The following is a 23,893-nucleotide window of genomic DNA, read 5'->3' as shown; positions in this document are numbered from 1 at the left end:
GGGGTCGGTGAACCCCCTCGTCCCGCTCCGGGTCGATGTCCGGGTGAGGACCCCTAGTCCCTCTCTGGATCCCTCTCCTCCCTCCCCACAGGTGGCTGCCTCGACAGACGGCGAGTCGGAGGTTGGATCTTCCCTGGCACCGCCACGTGGGTTGCCGAGCGATCTCCGCCTCATTCTGGGCTGCAGCTGGCGGAGGGCTTTGTGTCCCTCCCCAGGCCCGTCTCGATCCCCCACGCATGTAGCTACCTCGGCGGGGGTCAGGTCGGAGCCGTTTCGGCGCCGGTTCGACTCCAGCTCTACTCCGGTCTCCGGTGCGGGGTGACTTGGAGTAACCTTGCCTGGCGACGCTGGATGGTGCCGACAACCAGCCTCAGGAAGCGGAGTCTACTGCTCCGCGCAGGGGTCTTACCGTGGATTCATCTCCTGACACTCCTTCTTCTCCGGAGGCAGGCTGTATCTCAATGTCGCCCTCCCTCTTGGCTGGTCGCCGTGTGGTGTCTTTTTCAAAGACGTCAAAAGGCGGCTCCCCGCCCTTCTTGAGGCAGAGGTGTTCATCGGAAGAGCGGCAGGTCCCTCATTCCTCGGCTCCTTCTGACTTCCAGGTCTGGCCCTTGCCCATTCCGCTTGGCCTCGGTGACGGGCACCTTAGTTGGCAGCCGTCGCCCACGGAGGAGCCTTCACTCACTCGGTGTCCACGGCCGTGGACATCCTGCGCATGGGTGAGCAGGTGGCTCGCTTTCCGGCGGACCATCTATTGGAGATTCTCCACTAGCGCTCTGGTGGGAGAGAAATCTTGCTTCCCTATGAAGGTTCCCTCCTCTCTTCCTTGACAGGGGCTTGAAGGCGTCTTGCCTCAGGGATCCGGTGCCTCAACATCTTCTGCACCGGCACCTCCCGGCGCCGCGTGACCCGGTGTGCCTTTCCCTTCACCCCTCTACCTCCAGTCCTTTTTTGCGAACTGCTTTTCTCTCCCTGCAGCTGCTGTTGACCGCACCGTCCCGACAGACCCGCTGGCTTAACGCTTGGGGGCGCAACATGTTTGCCTCGACCAGCGCTGCCCTGCAAGCCCTTGTGTGTGCTGGCTCGGGCCTCCTCCTGTTTTTGGGGACTCGGCTGAGTCTCTGAGATCTGCAGCATCCCAGGAGGGTGGTCAGGTGGACTTAAGGCATCATGCTTTGGATGACCGGGAGCTTGCGGCGTTTATTCTCCGCTCCACTCTGGACATCTCAGAGGTGCTGGGCTGGGGCATGGCTTCCTCGGTCGCTCTCCGTCACCATGCTTGGCTACGGGATCGAGTATTCCCTGAGAATATTCGGGAGTGACTCTTTGACCTTCCTTTTGATGGCAGCCTGTTGTTCCATGCCCCGGCCGACTCCGCCATACAGAGGCTCTTGGCAGGGCTTCGTCCTCCTCCTCCGCCTTATCCCCCTCCTCCTCCTCCGTCCCCTCCTCAGTGACTCCTGAGTCAGGTTGATTCTGGGCCTTCTTAGGCCGGTTGTTCTGGCTGTGGAGTGTATTTTCTGGCCATTTGCGTCCTTCCTTGGGACTTTGGCATTGTTGGCTGCTGGACGGCCCTTTTGTTGATTATGTGTGTGTGTTGGAAATGATGCGCAGACTTGGCCCTGAGATTAGGCCTTCAGCTTGCTTGGGCTGCTTGTCAAGCCTTCCGCGGGGGTGGTTTTTTTCCCCATGGCTCAGACTGTTTTCCTTCCTTCTGGCGGCTTACCTGCCAGCGCTGGTCTGGCTGGCAGGTTGTTCTCCACCTGAAGTGGGTTCTTTCCCTCGCTACCTTGGGTCTGCTAGGCTTCTTCTTTTTCCTCCCTTCCTGTCTTGGCATTGGGCAGAAGCTGTGTTGTCTTATGGGGCAGTGGGGTGCTTCGGCCTCTCCAACCCTGCCCTTGGTTCCTATTCAGCCTTCTTCTCCCTCCTAAAACCTTTGGGGTCAGTGGGGGTCTGCTTGAGGGGTTTTCCTTGCCTTGCAGGGACGAGGTTCTACCTAGCCCACTGATCTGGTTCCCTGTTGGGCCTTCTGTTCTGTATTGGCTGGTGGGGTCTTTTCGCAGACCCTCCTTCCCAGGGGGTATTGCTAGGGTATCTATTCTACGTGAAGGAATCTGCGGCTAGTAGTCTCTATCAGATGTACGAGTTACTTACCTTCGGTAACGATGTATTTGGTAGAGGCGAGTCTAGCCGCAGATTCCTTCACGGCCCACCCTTCCTCCCCTATTCTGCGAGGACCCTTAGGTTGGTCTTCGGTACTCGCCTCCCGGTGGGGGGCTGTATCTCCTGTGAGTGCCTTTTTTTTTTTTTGTTCCTGAAGGGTGGCTCCGTCTGGGGGCAGTTCATTCCTCTTTTGGTTCTTTGGAGGATGGGGTCCTGGTGTTTTGGTGCCCTACTGCTCTGGCTACTCCAGGTTTGGGGGAGATTGCTTTCTATCCCTGTCCTACCTCCCCTACCTTCCTTCCATTGCGATCCTCTAATTAAGGGTCATCTGGTCATGCCATGCCTTGCCCCTGTCCCTTGTGGGTGGTTGCCCTTTATGTTGGGGTGGTACAAAAGGGGGTGGTGATGGACGGAGCATCTGAATCAATCAAACACTCACACCCAGTCAAAAGATCTTGGTTTAATCGATCACCGTTCTTTAGCCCACTCTGCCACCCCAGTTCAGACATGGCTATATGCTAATCAGTCTGACCCTGTGCCTCATGGGAACATGTTGGGGTGGCTTGAGGATTTGTTGTCCCTGTCTGTGTTGGGACCGGTCCCCTTCCCTGCTCAGGTTGGGGGTGGTGGGTTTCCTACGTGTACCATGTCCCTACGCATGTTCCTTGCCTCCGGGGCACAGAGGTGGGAGGCTGTCTATGTGCTGGCAGGGTGGTTGCGTAGGGCTCTGCTCGCTTCTTATTCTTTTATCCCTGCCTTGGGTTCTGCGTTGTGACACTACTGTGGGTGGTGCTGTTAGTTACTGTTCTTTCCAAATTTTTCTGCTTTTCACATACTGTTTCCATGCTTCCACTTTTTTTTATCTGGTGGTTCAGCGTGGTGGTGTGGAAATGTTCTAAGAAGAAAACTAGCGTAGGTGCGCTGGGGCGGGTCGTATGTGACCTCGCTGACATCACATGCGGGACGACGCCTGTGCAGAGTCGTGTGATGTCGTCCCGCCCTCGGCGCGCAGGAATGCTGTGGCAAAAAAGTTTTCGGATCCAGTCTCACACCTGTGAGTAATTCTACGTGTAGGAATCTGTGGCTAGAAACGTCTCTACCAGATACATCCTTACCGAAGGTAAGTAACTCGTACGTACAGTTGTCCATTGAGTCTTCAGGATGTTCAACTGTTTCCCAGGAAATGTGTAAAGGGTGTCCTTGATCAGGTTCCAAGACTTAAGCTCATGACTCCGGAGTTGTCTCTACCGCACATGCGGATGGGTTTCACATGGGTGTCAGCTCTTAGCTCTCTTTAAGGCCCAAATACGAAGTAACAGAGAAATCAAAAAGACAAGATGTTAGATTCAAATAAAGTGATTTCACTGTATACCACTTTTCTCTACTCTAATCCCATTTAATTATAAAGTCTATTTATGCATTATCATTTAGTATATAACACAGTTTAGTTTCAGCAGAGCAGATGCTTAGCATGTGAATTATAAGGCGGCCATTTTAATTGTATTGGGCTGAAGCAAAGCTTTCCCTCCAATTTATTTATTTATTTATTAAGCAACTTGTATTGCGCAGACTAAACCCGAAGGTATCAAGGCGCCTAACAAAATCAATAAACAGAAAATACAGAATGCCACTAGGGGTATGCAAGTGTGAAAAGATGAGTCTTGAGCGCAGATCTAAAAGTTTCCAAGCGTTAAGACGTCATGCAGTTGATGCAGGCACAGTTCATTTTTCCGCGTTAGCAGCCATCTTTAGTTGCACTCGGGTTACTTGTTAGTAAAACAGATAGGCAAGCTTCCCCTTTTCTAATAAGTGTAAAAATGTAGTGTAAAATTAGTATTACAAGCGTTATTAATAATTTATTACAAGGTTATATGAGAGGATTATATCCAGGCAAGTTGCTTATTTGCGAAACCTTGCTCCTTCACAAGCAGACTATGAAGAAACTCTGTGGAAGATGGACGGTTGGAGAGTCACCGAACCCGTGGATACCCCTGAAACCAGGATACCTACACCAGGGAAACCAGGTGCATGGGTGTCAAGTGACGCCGGAAACTGCTATAGACCGCCATGGATGACTTCAGGAAAGATGCAGCGGAAGATGGAGATGAAGAAGTCCAGTGGAACCCAAAGGTGGATACAAGTTGAGAGGTGCCTGCAAGCAGAGGGGACAGAGTCTATGCCACTCAGGAGTGACCAGGAGCCACGGAGCCGTGGAAGATGAATGCCCCCCAATGTCGGTGATGCCAGTGAGTTTGACGGTGCCCTTGAAGTTGCAGCTGTACAGGCCAGGGAAGGCTGTGGAAGACTAGAAGCCGGTTACTCACTGTCCCACGTTGGATGTCGAGTGCCAAGGGATCAGTGTCCGGCAGGGCCACTAACAGGCCTTGGCAGCTGCAAGCAACTTAGTCGACAAAAAAGGTGCAGCGTCTGGACCAGCAGGGTCCATGTGACTCACCACAACCAGGTAAGTCGGATCTGGCCTGAACAAGCAGGGGAGCCCACGGAAGCCAAAGAAGACCCTTAAGAGGACCTCGGGGCTGGAGGCACAGGAGTTGCAAGAGGACCTTGAGCTGCTCACCAATGAAGAAGGCCTATGGTGCAGAGGAAGTGGTGAGGGTAAAGATCTTGGCTGCTGGAGTTGCTTGAGGTTGGACCTTCTTGAAGCCTGAAGATCTTTGGGGGAGAGAGTCAACAAGCCTTGAAACCGGCAAGTCGCCGCGGTGCATAGGGGTTCTGATCCGATGAGGGATACTGTCCTCAAACTCTGTGTGAAACAGGATCAGCAAACCGGTCAGCTGCGTTGATGTACCTGTAGATGCAGGGGAGTGACCCCTTCACTCCAAGGGAGATTCCTTCTGGTGTCTTGGATGTCCACAGGCTTGGTGAAAAACCTGTATGGAGCATGGGCACAGACGTTGCAGAAGAGCAGCAGGACAATGAGACCAGGAGTATCAGGAATCTTCCCCGGTGCAGTCTTGGTTCCCAAAGCAAAGTCCAGAGTATCCAGATGGTCGAAGTTGAAGTGGTATGTGATCTGAATCTTGTCCCACAACAAATCTCAGGACCAACCCACAGGTAAGCCCTTAAGTACACATAGAAAAGGGTTAGGACGATTCAGGGGTCCCTCTGAGAGGAGGGGCTGGACGGTGGGGCGGATACTTCTATGTCCTTTGTCCAGTTTCATGCCAGACAGGAGCAAATCGCTCCCTGAACTGGTTTTAATTGGAGTATACAATACTGCCTCTTGACCTTTGACAGTTTCCACCCTCGCCATCTCAAACAAAACCTGCCATTTGGGCAATTCCTCCGTTTGCGCAGGAATTGTAGCAAAAAATCCGACTACCTAACCCAAGCGGAAGACTTAAGCAACAAGCTGAGAAACAGAAAATACCCAAATAAACTGATCAAAGAGGCTAAAAAACGGGCGGCTAACAACAATAGGGAAGCACTATTAGAACCCAAAGAAAGAACACAACCTGAGGACAAAAAACCGATCTGTATCACCACGTACAATCAAGTCTCTGACAGTGTGTCCAAAATAATCAAAAAACATTGGCCAATACTTAACAGCGGCGGCCTTCACATACCTACTCCCATGTTCAGTCATAGGCGGGGTAAAAATTTGAAGGATTATTTGGTACATACCCGTCCCACACCAATAACCCAGACAGTAAGATCCCAACCACTACCTGATGGTCATTTTCCATGCAACAATTGTAGTGTTTGTCATTTGACTTCCCCAACCAAAAACATAATCTTCAACAACACTACGAGATGGGAGCTAAAGGGATTTTCCAATTGCAATACCAGTGGGGTTGTGTACTTGATAACCTGCACGTGCAACCTTCACTATGTAGGAATGACCACTAGAAAGGTCAGTACTCGCATAGTAGAGCACAGAAGTAACATCAGGTGCAAACGAGCCACAACAAGAATGACCACCCACTTCATTGAACAGAACCATACACCTAATGATTTAACCTGGGTGGTCATAGAAACAGTGAAAAACAAAGACAATCAGGAACGAATCCTCCATGAAAAAGAACAAAGATGGGTGTTTCGTCTACATACGGACACCCAAGGACTTAATGATGAAATCCCATGGGGAGCCTTTCGCCCATAGGCCAACAGTTATAATGAAGTGACTTGGGATGGTATGAACCACAACTGAATAAACATTATGGTAATACTGCCCCAAAAACAAACCCTACCACCATGAATAGCTTTTTCCACAATATCATAAGACCGAGCACATCCTTCCCAGCAAAGATAGGTACTAGCCCTTCCTATCTATCAAATGCTAAAATACCCGTTTTTTTCAAGAATAAGCCTAGTCATATTTTAAAAAAACTTCACCCATCCGAGAAAAAAACCTGTGTTCTAAATTAGTGTATTAAAATGCCCCAGTTCACAGTATCACTCTAAATTATTTTTTATCCCCAAACCCGGCACAATCCGGTAGTAATCCCTACTTTTTGCTAGCACTCGCGCCGAGCGCGATCACATCCCACCAAGATGGCCGCCCCAAGTGAGCGCTCTAGCTTAACAGAGGTTTCCCGGCAACCCGGAAGCTCGCGCGTTCTAAATACACCGCGAGCCCCGGTTCACATCAGTATGCGGTCGGGTGAGGAAGCACCAGGTAGTACCGAGCGGGTTTGCCGATAGGAAGTAAGTGTATGAACTACGCTAGATTGCAAAGAAACCGGCGATTTTAAATGGGCAAACAGGAAAGGAGCCTTCTAACTCTAAACCTTGATAATCCTTTTTCAGCAATGTTTCCACGAGGCGTTCCTGCCCTTGCCTAAGACCATGGGGTGTAACCAAACACTCTTTTATGTAAATATAACCATCTGCCATATTATTTCATGTGTATGTGTTGTGTGTCTTGTCAATAGTCACATTAAGTCTATATGTTTTGTGTGTGAAACCACTAAACCACTTTATTCACAGTGATTTATTTTTCTACACCGGTTTGAAAACCAGCACGCATCATTATGATGCCAAGGGCACACTCACGCCCTAGTTGGAGTGAGATGCATGTGAGTTGTTCCCCTTCTTGGAAGGGGTTGTCCATCATTTAACAACTGTTATTCTATTTTACAGAAATCGAAGTGAAATACAAAACGTATGTACAACAACACGCATGTTTTATTAACAACAGCGTTCATTGTAAATAAGTAGTTTTTAGCAACACTTTTTCATTTGAAAACAGGAGTGGCAATACAGGGCTGGACCCTGTATGGTCCTGAAGAAAAGCTTGGGGGAGCTTGAAACATGTTGACCTTAACACTGATCTAGCTCAGTAAAAGTTGGAATACAGTGTTACCCCTTTTTAATTTTTATACCACACTAGGAGCAAAATAAATTGTTGAGGCCCACTAGCACGGTATTTTTAATTCCACACCCACTCCACCATCACCACACTTGCACCACACATAGTCATCTCACAAAACCAGTGCTCCAGCGTAGTCGCCTTTTCGCAGCACGCCCCTTTTCGTAGAGAACTGGGATGGCCCCAATGATGAAGCATGTCACCGTGGGGCAACCCCGGTGAGTGAGGGGACTCTAGAAAGACATTTTTCTTTCTTACATATTTTTGGTACACACTGACTTAGTAAGCAGTGACCATACAACACCTACCAGGTCTCTGGACCCTTGACATAGGGTTCCTGTATTTCATACACAGACTGGAGGCCGACCTGATCTGGTTTAACCTCCTTCTCCCTCCTTTTTTGTTTATGTATACAAGGAGGGCACATTACCTTCAAGCAGTCTCAGTGGTGCTGGTAAGCCCCCCAACCCTGTCCCAATACACTAGGGGCCAGATGTAGGTAGGCGTTTACCGGGTGGTAACGGCCGAATTCGGACGTTACCTACCGGTAAGAGCAATTCGACATGTAGGTCCCTGTATTTTACAGACTCGGTAAATTTACCGATAGGTAAATTTACCGAGTATGTAAAATACCGAGTCGGTATCATTACGGATTCCGGTAAATTGGTATGTAGGTGGGACTCTTCTGAGTCCCACAAGCAGTACAAAATCGGTATTTTACCATCAAATACTACTTGATGGTAAAATACCGTTTCTGGTGTGCATGCACATGTGTGCATGCACACCTATGCCATATGACAGGCAGACCTGCCCTTAGGGCAGGTATGCCTGCCACATGGCACCCGAGCCTCTTTTGGGGGTGCCAGAGGGTGTCAAAGTGACACCCCCTGCACCCTTGTGACAGTCGGTATTTTCCGATGTGGTAAATACCGACCGGTAAATGCCCAATCAATCCTATGGGCTTCAAAGCCCATAGGAATGAATGGGCATTAACTGGTCGGTATTTCCCGCATCGGAAAATACCGACTGTTTCCGATTCGGTAATTGCACATCTGCATTTACCTACATCTCGGTACTTTTATTTTCCGACCTCTGAAATACCGAGTCGGTATGACTCGGTATTTAAGAGGTCGGAAAATGAAATTTACCTACATCTGGCCCTAAATCTTGTCTGGGAGGTGGGCACACCTCCCTGTGTCTGTATACCTATTGTTCTGCCTTCCCCTGCTCGAGCTTGGCTCAGCAGCAGGAGGCAGAAACGTGTCTGGGCGTCAGCAGCCCTAGCTTTCTGTCCAGTTCTGGAAGACTGGTACAGTGCATGGAATCATACCTCCCCACCGTGTGGAAGGTGTGATTCCAACAAGTTTGATGCCACTCTACAGTGGTGTCTGGAATTTCCTGTCTCCCTGTCCCCATCTCGTTTGGGGCACAACAGAGTAGTGTGAAACCCTTTTTGAGTGTGCTGAGGCAGGGTCTTGGTGATTTGCAAGTGGGAAAAGTGACAGCTCCACCCCCGGCACATCCCAGATGGCCCATCCTACCAGCGCCTATTCCCCCTTTGTCTCATTGTCTGAGAGCAGTACACAAAGGCCAACTGCCAGCTACTCCTAGTCACGTGACCCAGGATACAGACTGAAGGCACCAGAGTTTTGAGACAAGAAAATGCCATCCTTCTAAAAGTGAAATTTCCAGAATTGTGACTTTAAATCCAACTTTACCATTAAAGATGGCTTTAAATTACAATTCTGCAGAGACCAAACTGAACATTCCAATTTGCTCCCATCTGAACGCAATCACATATTAAATGTAATAAGGTAAACCCAATGTTATCTTATGGGACAGACAGGCCTTCCCGTTTGAAAAACGAATTTGTGTTTTTCACTACAGGACATGTAGAAGTTAAAATTACATGTCCAACTTTTTAAATACACTGCACCCTGACCTATAGGCTGGTTAGAGCCTTCCTTAGGGGTGACTTATATGTATTAAGTAGGAAGTTTTAAGCCTGGCAAAAAGTTTATTTTGACATGTCAAAATGGCAGTTTAAAACTGCCACCAGGCTGCAGTGGCAGGTCTGAGACATGTTTTAAAAGGATAGTTAAGTGGTTGTGGTGGCACAATGAGTGCTGAAGGCCGACTAGTAACATTTGATATACCAAAGGAATTTACAAGTAAATTAAATGTGTTGAATGTGTGTAAGCCAATGTTACTATGTTTTGGGGGGAGAGCACAAGTATTGTAGCACTGGTAAGCAGTGGTGAAGTGCATAGAGTCCAGAACAGCAAAAAAAACAGGTTCGTAAAACAGGAGGGTAAAGGCAAAAGGTTTGGGGTTGACCCTGCAGAGAGGGCCAAGACAAACAGAAATTCAGTCGGAAATGTAACGTTTTTCTCCAAATATCAGTTGATGAGTTCTGAAAATACACACATTTTCTCTTTGAATACACACTTTGCAATTTTGGTATACATATATTATTTCAATTAAGCAATAGTTTCTAATTTAGTAAGCTGGGCTGCACAGGACAGCTACTTACAGCCATCTGGAATGCAACCAGTAGCTCACGAGCTACTCATTAGAGATGCCTAGACTAGAGTAAGAAAACCAAGGTTAATGTTGGAAGCAGTTTTGCTTTTAATTTAACATTTAGAAAATGTGTTTTATTACTTTCAGAGACCAAAGTTGCACAGATATCATGGAGATCTATGATAAAGTAAAATCCGAAGAAAATTGGAACTCTGCTGGACAGGCGGTAAGAGAGCATTATCATCATAATTCATAGTGCATGTCATTAAGTGTCTGCAAGATAGTCATAGTCCAGCAGATGGTTGAGCACAAACTGATCCAGAGCAGTTTTACTCTGTCAGTCATCTTTTTTTTTGTGTTATCTGGCAATAGCTACCTGATCTCCTCGCTCTTCAGAGTTCTTCAGGGGAGCACTAGTTTTCTTAAAATATCCATTTTCTCTATTCTCCTATCACAATTTGCATGTAGATTTTTCTGTGATTGAAAAGCTCCTCTAGCGTTACTCTTAAATTGAAATATGCTTTGTTTCTACCTAGTCTATTAGAGTATCTTATTTTTCCTTTGGTGGAACCCTAAGTGACAACCTAAAGAAAATGTGTGTTTAATCAAACAGGATATTTAATTTCAAAAGCTTGAGTTTGATGTGTTTTCTAAAGCAATAAGAGTTGTATTCCTCTCAGAGTATATGGATGATTGGATCAAGTTTTTCGTCAGCAGTACCTCTGTGCATCGGAAGGTGGCGTCGGTCGGCGTTCGTCGCTGGTATCGTGGTCGCCGGGATAACGTCGGGGTAGCTACTTAGACGCCGCCCTCGCTTGCTGACATCAGTTCTTTCTTTTGAGGCACCAACCAGCGTACATCCGGAGAGAGCAGTACCTCCAGTCACTTTTTGACGGAACTTTTTGAGCAACTTTTGTCAATGTGTTTTTGAGTCCTACCGACTCCTAGTGCACGTAAGGATGGCTTCAAGGCTTGCAGTTCCTGTACCCGACTGATGTCAGTGACGGATCCGAACCGCGTGTGCCTCTTTTGCCTGGAGGGCGACCACGATCCAAAGTCGTGCTCCGACTGACGGACCATGGCTCCGAAGTCTTTGCGGGAGCGGTCCCGAGCGTTTCCTAAGCGCCGGCAGTCGGCTCCGCTCCGTTCGAGGTCGCGAGGGAGTCATCACCACTCGTCATTTAAATCTTCGCACTTGGGGTCAGGTAAGTCGAAACACAAGACGTCATCGAAGAAGCATCGAAGCTCTTCGGCTTCTCCCTGTCGGTCAGCTGACACAATGAGGAATGTGGGCGGTGTCCCTCCCGCTGCTCCGCCAGAGTAGCCTGAAGGGCCAACTCTTAGTTTCCCTCCCTTTCTGGGACCCGGAGCGACCCCTGCCGAGCTTCATCAGTTTTACGAGGCAATGCATGCCATCTTTGGGCAGCCCGACTCCGCCGGAGCGCCTTCGGGCCCCGCAATTCAGTTAGGGGCCCCCATGGATCCAGGCCTGGATCCGGATCAGCGCCGGTTGACCTCATTACACCTCCACCGGCGTTGCTTCCTTCGGCACTGCACCCTCACTCAATGCTTGTCGTGCCTCCATCTGGCGTCGACCCCGGCCTCCATCCTGATGTGGGCACAGAGCTGGACCAGCGTTGCCAGATCCGGTGCCGGGTGGAGATTTTGTGCCCCTGTTCACTCCTGGCTTTCAGGCCAGATTGGCACCCAGAGGACGGGGAAGGGTCAGGTGACCCTCTGACCGACCAGTTGGATTATGAACCGGACTGGAGAGAGGACCTGGGGATGCCAGTGGTCTTGATACCTCCCCTGACCATGGCATGGTGTCTCTTCCTACCATGGCTACGGAGGAGGGAGATTCCTATGCAGTGATGTTGCGTAGGGCCGCTGAGGCTCTCCACCTCGAGCTCCTTTCAGTGGTAGTCAGGGCTAACCTCCTGACAGAAGTGCTTCAACCGCAAGCAAGCTCTTTGGAACCCCTGCTGACATTTAATGAAGCCCTAACCAATGTCCTTTTGGGCACCTGGTCCAGGCCCGACACGGGGGCTCCCGTGGATAGGATGATTAGCCAACGCTACTGCCAGGCCCCGGGAGACCCCACTTTCCACTCCAACACCCCACCCCTTGAGAGCTTGGTAGTCCAAGCCTCTACTTCCAAAAGTGCATTCCCTAACGCTCCACCGGATAGGGAATCCAAGAAGTTGGATCATCTTGGGAAGAAGATTTTTTCTTTTGCCTGCTTGGGCCTGCTGTCGGTAAACCCTCATGTCTATTGCACCGTTATTCCTACTCTGTGTGGGACACGGTTGAGCAAGTGCTGCCTCAGTGTCCGGAGAAGGCCCAGACCGTACTCTCCCAGGCTGTTGCTGCCGGGAGGGACACAGCAACGTTTACCATCCGTTGTGGGCTGTATACCGCCGACTCCCTAGGCTGGACGATTTCGACGTCAGTAGCCCTTCGACGCTACCCCTGGATGAGATCGACTGGCTTTTCTGGGCATGTCCAGAACACCCTTATGGATATGCCCTTTGATGGCTGTTGCTTTTTTGGCGACGAAACAGACAACGCTCTAGAGCGTTTAAAGGACTCACAACTACGGCCTAGTCCTTGGGCCTCTCCAGTCGCCTAGCGCAGTATGCTTGTCGCCCCTTTCGTGGCTACGGAAGGGGTGCCCCACTACGTCCCGCCCAGAGCCACAGGCCATGCAAGTTAACCAACCTTCGCGCAGCCGGGGACGTGGGAACCACCGCCGTGGTTCTGGGGGCAAGCGGGCGGGCCAGTCCACCAAATCCGCCCCCGCCCCCCCCTACCCCCCCCCCCTGCTTCTGCATCCAAACCTTCCTGGTCCGACATATCAGGCCCATCATGCGTCAGTGGTGGCAGGATCTGCCACCTCTCCCGCTGGCGGACAGGTGGGTTTTGCAGATAGTCCGAAGGGGCTACTCCCTCCCTTTCGAGGCTACCCCTCCAGCCATGCCGCCTCAGTGACATTGTATGTCAGAGGATCATCTGGGCCTTCTCCAATAGGAAGTCACGGCTCTCCTCGCCATGGGAGCCATCAAGCGCATTTCTGCCACAGAAGTAGGTTGTGGTTGCTATTCCCACTACTTTCTGGTACCCAAGAAGGACAAGGGCCTGCGTCCTATCTTGGATCTCAGGAACGTCAACATCTTCCTCCGGAAGGAGCAGTGCAAGATGTTGACGCTCGCTCAGGTCTTGTCTGCCCTCGACCCTGGAGACTGGATTGCAGTGTTGGACATGCGTGATGCTTATTTTTACATCCCCGTCCGGCCGGCCCACCGGCGTTACCTGCAGTTCACGGTAGGCCACGAGCACTTTCAGTTTACTGTGCTCCCCTTTGGCTTTACCAGCGCCCCTCGGGTTTTCAAGAAAGTTATGGCGGTGGTTGCAGCTCATCTGCGCAGATCAGGGGTTCCAGTCTTTCCCTATCTCGACGACTGGCTGTTGAAGGTGGGCTCACCCCAGGCTGTCGTCTCCCACCTCCAAACTACGGCAGACCTCCTGCATTCGCTGGGGATCTCCATCAATGTGCCGAAGTCACACCTCTACTCCTCTCAGAAGGTCCACATTATCGGAGTGGTTCTGGACACAACGCAGGTTCGGGTTTATCCTCCCGAGCAGCGAGTCTGGGAAATTCGAGCTATGATTCTGATCTTTCAGCCTCTATCCAGGCTGCTTGGCCTCATGGCCTCCTGCATCCTGCTGGTCGATCATGCCAGGTGGCATGTGCAGGCTCTGCAGTGGGACCTGAAGTTCCAGTATGCGCAGTGTGAGAAGTTGGCCTGATATATAATGTTCACTATTCTAGTGAGCACTTTGTATCAGTCCAAACAACCCTTATTGATGATTGGTTGTAAGTCAACCTTATAGACCAGCTATCCTAGTAGCATGGATACGAGCAGTCTTCGGGCTAAACTCTAGAGGCCGTGTTAAGCCAGCCGTTATACCATCACATATACCCCTTGAACACCAAGTGAAAGGACACCACACAAGTGTTATGAAAATAAACAGTGTATTTATTTAAATCACAACAGCCCTGTACTCTTTATGAGGACAGGGTACTAAGCACACAACAAAACTCTTACGAAAATACTTTAAGTTGCACAATTTACACAAATGCCCGAGGCTCACGGAAAACCATATACTCTAAAAGTGGAATGCAAAATTACTAGCAGGCAAGTACTAATCTCATAGGGTTTGGAATCGCTAGGACTGGACTACTGAACCTTCAGATTACTAGTAGGAGGCCTAGGGGACTCGGGTGCAGAGTGTGCACTCTCACGCGGGATGCGGGACAAAGTCTATGGAAACTAGTAAATGCAAAAGTTAGTGTTCTCGGCCGAACCCGACTAGGTAGGTCAAAAACGAAAGTGGGTCTAGGCACTTAGAGAGTTGTTCTACGCTGGAGCACCGGGGTACTCGGTTTACCTAGCCCAGGGGCTGCGGCTGCATAGGGTTCAAGTGTCGTCGGAAACCCTCGTTGAGGAACCAGGAGCCTGAAAGAAGAAGTTGTTGGCAGGCGGGGGCGTGGTTTGGACGCCGAGAGAGATGGCGGCTCTGTGAGTCTCTCTGCCCGTGCTGCGGCCGTAATCCAGATCTGGAGCGCGTAATACCACTGCAGTGCCAACAACGACGGAAGAATCAGATGCCGGAATGTGAGAGGACCACATTGAGGGCTTGATCGGCGAGTTCCGCGAAGGAAAAGTCGGGTTTTGGCTGCTCCGTAGTTCCGCTCCGGTTGCTGCCGGGCTCCAGTGAACTACGGCGGAGGAAGGACTGTGTGACCGCCCGGGATGCCGGCAAACGAAAGGCGGGGATCCCGCTCGTTGTGAGGGCGGACTTCTGAGGTCTCCGGTGGCGGTCCGGAATTTGAAGTAAGCGCAAGGACACGCAACAAGGAAACCGTGAGTAATGCCAGCGCTTGGGGTATAAAAGAAGCAGCCCAGGAGGTGACCACCGCTCGCACTCGCGCTCACACAAAATGGCGGACTAACGTTTTGCAAGAATCTGCGCATCAGATCTGATTCTGCTGTTAACACGGGGAAGATAAATAAAGGCGCTAGCCCATTGAAATTAGTGACAAGCGGACCTGTGTTCTCTGGCGATTTTCGAATTTTGAAGCTTTGCTACGAGCTTACGTGTGAAAGCAGGTCATGGTTTTCGACTGCTCAAATTAATGATGGCAGGGTACTGGATAAATGCGAATAAAGCGACACTTGATGTCTTATAATGAACAGATAAGCTATGTGCAAAACCAGGGGCTGGCAAAGGTACTTAAATGAATGCTGTGTGCTGGACAAATGTGTAGAACACAATGCGTGGGGCTTTTTGAACCACTACTGATACATGTTTTACATCAGTAAACAAGGAAAAGGGAAAAAGAATTACATTGAAGACTTGGATGCAGGCTTCTGAACTGGTCCCTATTACACGCTACTATTTGAGGTTGTGGCATAAGCTGGCTGACAAGGTGGTCCTACTGAGGCAGGTTTTACTTGAGAGTGGTACACGAGGTGGCTTTCAAAATGGCGACGCAGGCTTCTGCCATGTGGTGAAGAAGCGCACATTGCATCACAGTACCCGATCCCGAACAGAAACGGACAAATAGGTTGATTATTGCTTCGGCTACTGGGTGGCCCTGATTCGTCATTGTTCTTTGCTGGTGTCAGGATCAGCCAATCTACGCCACCAGCGATCATGTCAGATAAAGAGCTAGCAAAAAGCCTAAAAAGGCTTAAGTCTGATCAGCCCTCACCTGGCAAAGGAAGGAAGGATAACCCGGATCCGATTGACTTGATACTTAACAGACTTGATGAGGTCAGAGATCTGGCGAAAGCTACAAAAGAAGAGGTAGCAGCGATCAGACAAGATAACCGCGACACCATCGCAAAACTACTAGAGGCAGAAACGAGGATTAGCAGACTCGAGGATATGGAAGTCAAGACCTGCAACGCTGTAAAACGCTTATGCATTGCGGCGGATCAAACGACACGGAAGCTCGCTGAATTGGAAGACAGAAATAGAAGGGGGAATCTACGCATTTTTGGTATTCCGGAAGGTTCAGAGGATCAACTAGGGAGCTGCGTGGCCTTTCTTGAGTCCTGGTTTACCCAAGCTACTAACATGACTTTTCTACACCCGCTTGAATTTGATAGAGCCCATAGAGTTCCGGCCAGGATATCTAAGGATCAAAAAGGTCCCAGAGCTATTGTTTGTAAACCGCTCCGGTACCAGCATGTAGAACAGATTCTTAACTTTATGCGTAAAAACAATCACATTTTGTGGAAATCTGCTAAGGTCTATATATCTCAGGACTATAGTAAAGAGACGGTTGACGTCAGGAAGGCATTCTTGGCGCTCCGACCGCAGCTGAAGAAAAGGGGCTTCCAATATGGATTTGCTGGTCCGGCGAGGTATCGAGTGATTATTCAGGGCTCTCCACACATTTTTTCAGATCCACTGAAATTGAAACGTATGCTGGATGGCCCTGAAGACTTGGATATGGAGACGAGCAATCCTGAAAATTCCGCTGATCAAGCTTCAGCCTCAGGCTATAAATGAGGGTCATCAGGTTGCACGCATCTTCCGATGGTTTCCTATTCCTGGTTGTTAAGTAAAACAGAGAATATGTTCAGGCTCTTGTGTCACACAATGTGGTACTTTTGAGGGTCGCACAAATGTGGTACTTTTGAGGGTCCAGGTTAAGGCCCAGGTTTAAGGCTTTTGATTATGGAATCCATGTCTTCACATTTGTATACTTGCATCTTGAGTTAATACGTTTAATACGTTTTCGCATGTCACATTACATAACCCTATACCTTTACCAGTTGGTAATACGGCTGATTCTGTTACTCACTCAAACTGGGGAAATGCCATGTTTCGCTTGTCCTTTTCCCTTATAGTTTTTGAAGTACATCTTACGTACTAGGTTATTAGATGTATGGTTTATGGTAGTTACAATAGTTAGTAACAATTTACGAGATTGCAGTGAATGTCCATAGATTCGTATGCTCCAAACTATTATTGATATGTTTAGGCACGGGGAGGCTGCATCGCGTTCTCTCTCCAAATCACCATGCCTACTATATACAGGTGGGGTGGGGAGGGTGGAGGGTTGAGGGGATTGGGGGTTCGGGTATGTGTTAAATGTCTTTTATTTTTTATTCTTCTTCTGCTTCTTGCTTGCATTTTCGCTGTTGCACTGACACTTGATGGTGGTGAGGGTTATAGACTCTATGTTCACTCATATGTCCTTTCTGTGTCCCGGGGAGGTGAGAGATTAATATACTGCAGTTGGTCGGGTGTGATGAATGTCTTTCTCCGAATGAAACATCCCTTAACTGTTCACACATAACACTGTGAATACTCCAATGGGAGTTTGCAATATGGACACAATGAAGATACTATCTCTTAATGTTAAAGGGTTGAACCAGCCGATCAAAAGACAAAAAATCTTAGACTATGTGCGTAGGTTAAAAGGCGATATTGTATTGCTACAGGAGACAAAGCTGGAGGCTAAGCTGTTTTTCCACCTGAGGAATAAGTTTTACAGTGAGGTTGTGGGGGCTGAATCTGTACATAAAAAGAATGGTGTGTTGATACTTGTTGCGAAGAAATCAAAGGTGGAGGTTTTATCTTCCGAGGCCAGTGTAGACGGGAGGTGGGTTACGGCCAAACTAAGTAAGGACAATACGGAATTTTATGTTACGAACATATATGCTCCCAACGCCAGTGACCTCAAGTTTTGGGAAGATCTAAATAAACATATGGAAAATGTCCCAGATAGCGCTATTCACATAGTGGGTGGTGACTTCAATCTTCCAAAGGACGCAACGCTGGATAGGGACTCCCACTGCCCCTTCAAACCAAGCAAATCTCATAAAGCCTTCATTAATCTGTGTGAGCGCTTTCATTTAGTGGATGCATGGAGGCTCCAGAACCCTACAGGGAGGGATTATACTTTTTATTCTACACCACATGATTCGTACTCCAGGATCGACTACATCCTTATAACACAGAACGGGGTACCCAGAATAGAATCTACCACCATAGAGCCTCGTGTGATGTCGGATCACTCTTGTATTTCCCTGTCTATCGCGAATGCCAAATCCTCTCCTCGCCATACATCTTGGCGCCTGAATGACGAGATATTAAGCGATGCTCAACATAGATCTGCGATACAGGCTGCGATTGTCTCTTACCTGCAAATTAATAAAGAAGGGGACACATCTGATCTTATTAGATGGGATGCCATGAAAAGTACAATACGGGGAGTATGTATCAAGATTAGGTCTGCCATGAACAGGAATTACAACGCAAAGTTGGAATCCCTGGAAAGTGAGATTGTAGATCTTGAAAGTAAGCATCTAAGGACTAGAGACGATATGACTCTCTATGCTTTGGCAAATAAAAAATATGAGCACAACAAATTAATAAGTGAAAGGGCGGGAGTTTGGCTTGACAAAGGACGGAGATTTAAAATTTGTGAATCCAATAAAGCGGGGAAAAGTCTTGCTTCATATTTGAAATTTAAAGTACAAAAGAATAGTATTAACATCCTTAAAGACGCCTCTGGGAACTCACACTCTGAGCCAGACAAGATAGCTGAGGTATTTAGGGTGTTCTACGAAGACCTTTACGCAAAAAATGCAAAGGTGGAAGAAGATAAGATTAAGAATTATCTGGATGAGTGTGATCTTCCACGGCTCTCTGATGAGGATCAGGTTGGTCTAAATGGCCCGATTAAAGCTCAAGAAGTGGAAAGTGCGATTAAAAAGTTGAAATCAGGGAAGGCACCAGGCCCGGATGGCTTTACAGCAAAATTCTATAAAACATTCCCCACTATATTAACTGGGCCCTTGTTAAACCTATTCCAAGAAATAAATAGCTCTGGAGAAGTAAGAGGTACTCTGGCAGAGGCAACAATTGCAGTACTTCCTAAAGAAGGGAAAGACCCATCGCTCCCTAAAAATTACAGGCCAATTTCACTAATTAATATTGACTGTAAGATCCTAGCAATGATACTTTCTGCACGTCTTCAAAAGGTGCTCCCACAACTGGTCCATCCGTCTCAAGCGGGCTTTCTTAAGCATAGGTTGTCCAGTGATAACACACGGATTTTAGCGCATGTGTTGGAAAAAGCTAAACTTCTAGATACCCCTACAGTGGCAATAACGTTAGATGCCGAAAAAGCCTTCGATAAGGTTGATTGGGCCTTTCTCGAAGCAGTCCTCAATAAATTTAACTTGGGGGAAACATTTACACGGCTAGTAATGTCCCTTTATTGCTGCCCCTCGGCAAGAGTCAGGGCGGGTGGTTCGTTTTCATCCTCGTTTTGCTTAAAACAAGGTACGAGGCAGGGGTGCCCTTTGTCGCCCTCCTTATTTTTATTGGCAATTGAACCGTTCTTACACCATATAAGGGAAGATCCTAAAATTGCAGGTATACCGTTTGGAGACTGCACGGTCAAATTGACAGCGTATGCAGATGATGTGCTTGTCCTTTCTGAAAGGGCGGAGGAGGCAGTGTCTGCCCTCATGTCGGACATTGAAGATTTCTCTAAAGTATCGGGCTACAAGCTCAATAAAGACAAGACGGAGGTCAAACTGCTGAACAACATAGGTGACAAGGGGATCTTAGGGGACTCTGGTCTTACATGGCAGCCCAAATGCTTTAAGTACCTGGGGCTGGACTTCGATAAAGACTTAGTCTCCACTCTAAAAATAAATGAAGAATTGACCCTGAAAAAAATATCTACTCTTCTAGAAAGTTGGTCTCCAAAATTTCTCTCTTGGTGGGGCAGGGCTGAAACTCTCAAAATGATGTCGACTCCCTTAGTTAACTACCTGGCCAGTATGCTCCCTATGACATTCTCTAATAATTTTGTCTCAAAAATAGACCAGCTGTTTGGTAACTTCCTGTGGCGGGGCAAGAAAGCCAGGATATCTCTAAAGAAGCTACAACTAGCGAAAGATAAAGGCGGCCTGGGTCTGCCCTCTTTCAGGAACTACCAGACAGCCTTTCTTTGTAAGCAAGGTGCTCAATGGTTAATAACATCACCAAATTACACTCCTGTGTGGATTGACATTGAGAGGTCAATAGTGGGCCACGCTCCCCTTGAGTGCTTAATCACCATGGATCTGTCGCACCTGCCTCACTCTAGATATATAATGTTAAATACCAGAAGGGCCCTACTTAGACTTGACCAAACGCACAAAACCAAATTGACATTTTCTAAATCATCATATATGTCACTATGGAGAAACCCCTACCTTAAACACGCGGGTGTGGAACTCTTCTGGGAGTCATGGTCCGGAAAGGGTATTAATCTAGCCGGAGATCTGTATGACAAAAGCGACCCGATCCCGTTTTCAAGCTTACAGCTGAAGTTTGACCTACCCCCGATAGACTTTTATAATTTCCTAAAAGTTAAGGCGACACTGACTAGCCGTAACTTCTCACCCTACACTCCATGGCTGATTACACATCTCCCCCGCATTATGCACACAGGTCACTTCGTTTCCAAGGTGTATAAACTGTTGCTACCGTTGCCCAGTAAATCCCACAAAACTGTGGAAGCAAAATGGGAAGCAGAACCGAATTCCACAGGAATAGAGTTTGACTGGGAATTGATTCATAAGTCAGCACTTGCCCACAAAGTATCACCCATCCTATTCCAGACGAAGTATATGCTCTTGAATAGGACGTTCTGGACTCCGGAAAAGCTATTTAAATGTAAATTACGTGACTCTCCGGAATGCTGGAATTGCCAATCAGGGACTGGTGATCTTCCTCACATGTTATTCAACTGTCCCTTACTGAGAGTCTACTGGGAGAAAATATTTGTATGCATTCATCACGTCTTTAAGATAAAACCTATGAAGGAATTTGTATATGTCATTCTAGGGGGGCTGGAACCACGACTGGCAAATGAGCAAGATCGCCAGCTTTTGGACCTAATGTTAACATTGGCTTGTAAGGTTGTTTTATGCAAGTGGAAATGTGCTAAGGAAGTGAATTTCAAGATCTGGCAGGAATGGCTGTCTTTCTTAAGAGGTGCTACTAATCAAGCATTACAGTCTTCTACGTGGTGTCCATCCAATAGGAAGCTATGGAAATCATTAGACAAATCTTCCCTTCATTTTGAGCCGCCTTGAAGCAATACGACCTTATGAGAGTACCTTCAATATATGAGTGTGCACCTTCGTCCATATGTTGGAGCTATACCCTACATCCACAAATCGAGTGTTTGACATGTTACTCTATAACTATGCGACAAGCAGGAGTGATTTTCTCTTTATTTTATCATTTGTAGTTTCTGTACTGGTCTGACAATATCTGTATCAACTCACTTATGATGGAAGATTTACTGTAATGTCTTTTACTTTTGTTTTCTTACTTCAATAAAAACGATTTGAAATAAAAAATAAAAAAAAAAAGAAGTTGTTGGCAGGCGACCAGTGAAGAGATTCGGGTGGATCCAAGCCTGGATCGGAGATGGAAGACACCTGTAAGCAGAGGGGACCAAGTTCTGAATCACTAGCCAGTGATTAGATGGGCACCAGGATGGCACCAGATGGAGTCACCTCGACCAGGTGAGTGGGCGACGCTGGGCTCTGCAGTCTCACGGACCAGGAGGCGTTGACGGCGACCAGGATGGAGGTGCGAGCTGTCCCACGATGGTATCTGCTGTCGACATCGCTGGACCCAGGATTGGGGCAACAAGTCTTGGCAAATGCAAGCCCACGCGGTGGACTCAAAATGGCGTCTGGAGTGGACCAGGAGGGTCCGGGGTGCTCCTCTTTTGGGAGGGAGCAAGGGCCAGTCTGGAGCAACCAGACCAGCGGTGTTGATGTTGTCGTTCGTCGTCGGGAAGGCCACAAGCCAGCGGGCTAGTAGCCAGACAACGCGGTGAGCAGCAAAGATCAGAAGGGCCCCACGCAGATCTGGTGGATGCTGGAGGGCTGAACTTCGGTGCTGGAGCTGCTCAGGGCTGGGGCTTCTCGGACCCCAAAGCACTCACTCGAGGATCCCTCGGCGGTCGTGCTGGGCAAGCGTCGTGCAGTCCTGAAGATGGCCGGTCCCTTGAGGTCTCGTCGCACCCACGGGTCTCAGCTGAGCTGACGATGTGGGTAGAGGTCAGAGGTGCCAGGGAAGCCGGTTCTCGTCGAGCTGGGCAGTCTTGATCCGGAGGAGAGACTTACAGCAGACCACGATGCTTGGATGATGCCTGCGGATGCAGGGTGACTACTCCTTAGCCACAAGGGAGAAATCTTGAGAAGAAGTCCAGAGTTCCTTTCGTAGAAAGTAGTTTCAGGATTCAAAGTTGATCTAATTTGGAAGGGGGCCTGCTCCTATCTTTATACTAGGAAAAGGGTCTGGCACGCGACTAGGTCCTGCCCATGGGTGGGACCAGGAAGGGGGGTGGTTACACCCCTCTCCCATGCCGGACTTTCCCCAGCTCAGGGGCTGGTGTGCCCCTGGAACTGGTTCTAGCCGGCAGATGCATAGTGAGCACCGGGGTGCCACTTGCAGTCACCTTCCTCTAAAGCCCTGCCTACCCAGGATACACAAAACCCTGTCTGGGATGGTGCCAGCACCGCCCCTGACACACTACTCTCCTACATGCCCCCCTTCCCCAAACTTTGGGACAATAAACTAACCTTGACCAGGTGAGTCTTCTTGCTCTAAGTGGAAATACCTGGAGAGCCCATCTGCATTGCCATGATCAGTGCCAGGTCTATGCTCCACTGTAAAATCCATCCCCTGTAGGGAAATGGACCACCTAAGCAGTTTGGGGTTTTCACCCTTCATCTGATTTAGCCACAAGAGGGGCTTATGGTCGGTCTGAATCTTGAAATGAGTGCCAAACAAGTATGGCCTCAGTTTCTTCAGGGCCCAAACCACAGCAAAGGCCTCCCTCTCAATAGCTGACCAATTTTTCTCTCTGGGGGTCAGCCTTCTGCTTATAAAAGCAATGGGCTGGTCATGACCATCAAAATTCACTTGAGATAGAACAGCTCCCACACCCAACTCAGAAGCATCTCTTTGGACAATGAATGGTTTGGAGTAGTCTGGACTCTTTAGGATAGGTGCTGTGCACATGGCCTGCTTTAGGTCATCGAATGCTTTTTGACAGCTTGCTGTCCACTGAACTTTCTTTGGCATCTTTTTACTTGTCACTTCATTAAGTGGAGTCACAATTGATCCATAATTCCTGACAAACTTTCTGTAATAACCAGTCATGCCCAAGAAAGCTCGAACCTGAGTCTGGGTGGTTGGAGGAGCCCAATCACTGATGGATTGTATCTTGTTCTCCAGTGGCTGACCTGGCCTCCACCTACAAGGTGGCCCAGGTATACAACCTGTGTCTGCCCTATCTGGCACTTTGTGGCCTTGATAGTGAGACCTGCTGCTTGCAGTGCCTCTAACACTTTCCTCAGGTGGACCAGGTGATCCTCCCAGGTGGAACTAAAGACAGCTATATCATCAAGATATGCTGCACAGAAGTCATCCAAGCCAGTGAGAACTTGATTCACCAGCCTTTGGAAGGTGGCAGGTGCATTTCTCAGACCAAAGGGCATTACCACAAATTGATAATGTCCACCAGGGGTTGAAAATGCTGTCTTGGGCTTGGCATCCTCAGCTAACCTGATTTGCCAATACCCAGCTGTCAGGTCAAATGTACTTAAGTAGTTGGCAGAAGCCAATCTATCTATATGTTCATCTGCCCTTGGTATTGGGTGGGCATCAGTCTTAGTGACTGCATTGAGGCCTCTGTAGTCTACGCAAAACCTCATCTCTTTCTTACCACCCTGGGTGTGAGGCTTTGGCACTAGAACTACTGGACTAGCC

General features: G+C 48.5%; 1 protein-coding gene across 2 annotated transcripts in view; it reads left to right on the top strand.

Moving 5' to 3' along the window:
* Positions 1-23,893, top strand: part of BRWD3 (bromodomain and WD repeat domain containing 3) — a 1,253,402-nt gene that overhangs the window by 997,183 nt on the left and 232,326 nt on the right. For both annotated transcript variants that reach the window (XM_086918755.1, XM_086918756.1), the window contains one exon: positions 10,166-10,244. In XM_086918755.1, the coding sequence (XP_086774881.1) occupies positions 10,166-10,244 (79 nt within the window). The remainder of the gene's footprint in view (positions 1-10,165; positions 10,245-23,893) is intronic.

The sequence above is a fragment of the Lissotriton vulgaris genome, chromosome 4_1 (assembly GCF_964263255.1).
Source record: "Lissotriton vulgaris chromosome 4_1, aLisVul1.2, whole genome shotgun sequence".
Lineage (NCBI taxonomy): Eukaryota > Metazoa > Chordata > Amphibia > Caudata > Salamandridae > Lissotriton > Lissotriton vulgaris.
This window is presented reverse-complemented; position numbering and strand designations above follow the sequence as displayed.